The 2,267-nt window shown below is 35.7% G+C and overlaps 1 protein-coding gene across 1 annotated transcript; it reads right to left on the bottom strand.

Annotated features, from left to right (window-relative positions):
• Positions 1 to 335: 335 nt before the first annotated feature.
• On the bottom strand, positions 336 to 2,200 carry LOC110444231 (cylicin-2-like). Its single transcript, XM_021488629.1, has 3 exons — positions 1,775 to 2,200; positions 1,446 to 1,518; positions 336 to 767 (listed from the first exon to the last, which is right to left on the bottom strand). Exons 1-3 carry the CDS (start codon positions 2,194 to 2,196, stop codon positions 369 to 371), a joined length of 894 nt encoding a protein of 297 aa, XP_021344304.1. The 5' UTR covers positions 2,197 to 2,200; the 3' UTR covers positions 336 to 368.
• Positions 2,201 to 2,267: the final 67 nt, after the last annotated feature.

The following is a 2,267-nucleotide window of genomic DNA, read 5'->3' as shown; positions in this document are numbered from 1 at the left end:
CTAAAAATAGTAAGTGACCTTGACCTTCAACGTAGAAACCAGAAATGCAGAATTGTTCAAGGCATTGACATGCAAAACACTTGTAAGAAGGTTCATGAAATTCCATTGAGAAATGAAGTCGCTAGAGTGATGACAAAGAGTGTAACATAGGCACATACGTACGAACAGGCTGAATCCTATATCCCCTCAAACTTTTGTTGCAAGGGAATAATATTAAAGAGTGTTCCAGATTTTGTCAGTAAAATTAGTATTTCTAAAAATACAAATTGAAACAAATTCCTTCATTTGACTATTTAAAAACAAAACATGGCTTCCTATTATCTTCAATGTATAGCCTTTAATTTTTTGAAACAACAATTTATGTTTCATTAAAATGAAATTCTTGTGAACCTGACATGCATCAACAGACCTGACTTTTTTGAAGGTGTCTTTCTTCCCTTGCTGGGTGTCCCTTTGTTCGGTGTAGCTTTTGCTGGTGTAGCTTTGGTTCCTTTCGTTTTTGTCTTACTCTTGGCCTTAGGAGTTTTAACATTAAAACCGTCTACTTCATCCCCACTACCTTCGCTGTCCAAGATAACCATAGAATCTTTGTCAGACAGTCTAGAGCTCCTTCTCCTTCCAACGGGTTTGGAATCATCAGATGATTCCTCGTCATTCTTTGCACCTTTCTTAGTCCGCTTAATTGATTTCTGAACCTTAGTGCTCTTGGTATTTTTCTGCTTTGCCTTTTGTAGCAGTTCCTTTGCTTTAGACAGCTTGGTATTTTTCTTTGAAAAGAAAATATATCCAAAAACTATTTTATTCTGACAGACTACGACAATTGCAGGTGAAGCAAATTTCTGATTACTGTCCTAATGCAAAACATTTTCCCACTTTTTTGTTTTTTAGGTTATAACCATATGGAAAACAAGAAAATAATCAGAAGAATTTCTGCTGCTGATATTGTAGCTTCAACGAGTCATATTAGGACTAATATTCCAATTCTTTTACAGCTTTTATACATATAGTGATCATAAAAAGGTTTGATAGCATTTCATTTATTTAAAGAGATTGATAGCAAGGAAACAACATACACACTGTAATTAAGATCTCTCCACATTATAAGTTCAAAAGGTTTAACCAATGTTACTCTTACAATATTAATTGCAAAACAATTCAAATGAAACTTATTTTGTTTGCATTTGAAGTTACTGATGGGTGCAAACCTACGAGTCCCCTCCAGTAATAGTCCTGGGGCCGGGGGACTAAATAAATTACCAGGGATTCTATCTTTGTAATATGCTGCATCAATTCAACACATAAGAAGTCATTAGGGTCAACAAATAGTTTAATGCTGTGTCAAAAGGTGAACTGCAATACAATGATCCTTTCTCCCGCTTTTTCTAGGGATTATTCTTCGAATGAATATGATCTGAATATATATTACAAATTGTTGGGTGTGTTACCTTGGTCTGTTTGGAACTGCGGGGAGTAAAGTTGTCGCCTTCTTCTACCCCACTGCTGCTACTCTTACTGTACCTGTGCGTTAAACATACAAATCATCAGTCAAATTCCTCAGCAGGTTTTTAATTTACAAGTCACTAAATATGTATATAGCCAAATTATTATTATTTGGACTACTTTAATATGGTTTTTAGCCAATATCTGGCATTCAAAGCACTATTCAAACCTTAATCGCTGCTGTTTATCTACTATAGAAAAAATACATAAAATTGACCTACATGGGCGTAATGGGCAGTAAGTACCAATAAAACACATCATATCTTAACCTTACCTGTTAAACTTCATTCTAATTGGAGTTTTTTTCCCTTCATCTGCACCAATGATTGCAACTCGATATCGGGACCGAAGAGAAGTCCTGCGATCACAGACATCTTCTTTCCCTTTCTCTGTTGCTGATGTTTTCGTTACTCTGTCCTTCGTAGATTTCTTGGAAGGAGTTCTGGCTTTGTTTGGTGTTTCTTTACCTCTCTTGTTCTCTTTATCATCATCTAGATCAAACGTCTTTTTAGGCTTCCTGCCAGGCTTGCACTTCTTTTCAGGTGTACTTTCGAACACAGGAGCACAATCCAAGGTTGGACAGTCCTTTTTCCTTACTCTTGTGGAGTGTGTTGGTTTCTGATAAAGACAAACAAGGTTGATTATCACTAAAGTTCCCCACTTTCCAAATTCCAATTTGTTTTTCATTTTTGTCATTAAATTGTTTAGATCATTATTCTGTGGTCATGTGGACACAAAATATTGTACTTCAATCTTGTTGGACCAGT

The sequence above is a fragment of the Mizuhopecten yessoensis genome, unplaced genomic scaffold, assembly GCF_002113885.1.
Source record: "Mizuhopecten yessoensis strain PY_sf001 unplaced genomic scaffold, ASM211388v2 hete_36068366, whole genome shotgun sequence".
NCBI lineage: Eukaryota > Metazoa > Mollusca > Bivalvia > Pectinida > Pectinidae > Mizuhopecten > Mizuhopecten yessoensis.
The sequence above is the reverse complement of the archived record's forward strand: the minus strand, read 5'-3'. Positions and strand labels throughout refer to the sequence as shown.

What these genes read in the sequence shown, in the direction of transcription:
- LOC110444231 (XM_021488629.1), bottom strand. Translation starts at nt 2,196, where the DNA reads ATGACAAAAATGAAAAACAAATTGGAATTTGGAAAGTGGGGAACTTTA. An exon ending in ATTAGAATGAAGTTTAACAG is followed by an intron (nt 1,519 to 1,774) that starts GTAAGGTTAAGA and finishes TTTAACGCACAG; the next exon opens with GTACAGTAAGAGTAGCAGCA. An exon ending in GCAGTTCCAAACAGACCAAG is followed by an intron (nt 768 to 1,445) that starts GTAACACACCCA and finishes TTCTTTTCAAAG; the next exon opens with AAAAATACCAAGCTGTCTAA.